This window comes from Populus alba, chromosome 17 (assembly GCF_005239225.2).
Source record: "Populus alba chromosome 17, ASM523922v2, whole genome shotgun sequence".
NCBI lineage: Eukaryota > Viridiplantae > Streptophyta > Magnoliopsida > Malpighiales > Salicaceae > Populus > Populus alba.
The window spans coordinates 4,490,646-4,492,462 of NC_133300.1; the positions used below are offsets into that span (position 1 = coordinate 4,490,646).

The 1,817-nt window shown below is 36.8% G+C and overlaps 1 protein-coding gene across 1 annotated transcript; it reads right to left on the minus strand.

The window, feature by feature from the left end:
- Nucleotides 1–448: 448 nt before the first annotated feature.
- On the minus strand, nt 449–1,611 carry LOC118038587 (NAC domain-containing protein 83-like). Its single transcript, XM_035044991.2, has 3 exons — nt 1,470–1,611; nt 913–1,178; nt 449–805 (listed from the first exon to the last, which is right to left on the minus strand). Exons 1-3 carry the CDS (start codon nt 1,609–1,611, stop codon nt 449–451), a joined length of 765 nt encoding a protein of 254 aa, XP_034900882.1.
- Between the last annotated feature and the right edge of the window lie 206 nt (nt 1,612–1,817).

Here is a 1,817-nt window from a genome sequence, read left to right on the forward strand (position 1 = left end):
ACTCTAATTTGACATGTAATGAAATAAAATTCATGATTCTTGTGAATATAGATGCAATATTGCTGAACATTGAATTTGTGTATTTTTCTTGTATAATATCCATCATTATTGTTGCAGGTTTCAAAAAAAATATCAAATAAAAAAATGAATAGATGTTGATTCTTGTTTGAACAAATGTGTATTTAGTTTCTGTTGATATATATCCGAACTTGGCTACAAGGGATATTCCCCAATTTTACCAAAAATAGTAGCATTAATGTATTTTAGTATGTATGAAGGGTAGCTAATCGGTATAGCTCCAATTTTTAGCACCAAGAAAGAAGAACAACGTCGTAAATGAGGGGATAAACAAGTACTGAACAATCGTATTTATTTCCAACATAGCAAAACATGCACAAGCAATTTTTTCTTACATTCATAGCAACCTGGATTTAGATGCAACAAAATCCTAGTTCGTCCAAGACCAAAGACTAGGAAATGGGTGCTCATCACTGGACTCTAACTTCTCTTGCTGCTCCACATAATAGTGACCACTACTAGTACTCGGTGGCGCCGGTAGATAAGGATCATATGGAGACGGTGGTGACTGCTGCATATTGTTCCATTGATAATAGGATTCATGATCATATCCTTCATAATTTGTTGGTCGTGATGAGGTCTGTTCCTGCTGCTGTTGCCCATCGACAAAAATGGTCGAACTTCCGGCTTCGAAATCATTCCTCGATGAATATTGTTTCCTCATACTCTCCATCTCTTCTTGCACGCTTGGTTTCCCCTTGTGCTTAATCTTGCAAAGCCTCCAGTCCTAACAAAATGGAAGTAGTACAAATGAAACAAACATAAGAAGATGCATATAATTAATTAAGACTAATTAACTTAGAACAGTGCACGCAAAAATATTAAAACCAGTACTGTGGTTCTTGATTCAAGGCTGTATTCATGCATAATCCAGTTAGTCTTGACGGCATTATTGCGATTTCTTTCATTGTCCTTGAACCTATGGAATGTTAAAGGCCTCTTGTTCCCAACAAGAAGTTGATTATCGTTATTAGCATGTATTTTCTTGACATGGCTCGTAGCTTTCCACCATCCTCGACCGAGTACTTCCCTCGAATAGTTTGTCTCCCTCGTACAATAGTAGTATCTCTCACCATTGCTTAAAGGAACGGTTTGATTCCCTGCATGCAACAATTTTGTTATAGAGATCTGACTTAAGCAGTCAGATATCATAGTAAGGTAGAAACCAACATAAACTCAACATTGATACTGTAAATTTCAATGGATGGACAAGATCATGGAATATGATATTATCCCTCTAAACTTGAACCCTAGAAAATATATAGTATACGTGCAAAAAAGCTTGAAAAATTCATTTCCACTATACCATTATTACAGAGAAAAGGGAAGAGAAATCACGAGCCCTACATGCATGCAGTAGAACAAAGAAATACATAGTGCATATTACGCACATTCAAGATCCTGTGGTTCACGCTCGTAAACATTTGTTTCGAGAATGAAATGAAGTGGCATTTCTTGGCCAGAAGCTTTTCTGTCTAGGAATTGGATGAGCTCTTCATCAGTGGGATTGAACCTGAACCCTTGCGGCACCATCTTCGAAGTATACAATGAAGTAGTTTCCCTTTCGTTTTAGAGAGCTAATTCTCTGAAAAATGGCCTCCAATGCTGCTTCCTTATATAGAGCAAAGGGACTAAAAGGTAGATATAGCAAAATATTCAAAGACGAAAACGCAAGCACAATTGATAATGACACCACTAGAAATTGTGCACTGTCCAAAAGGAGAAAAATGGTGTCAATA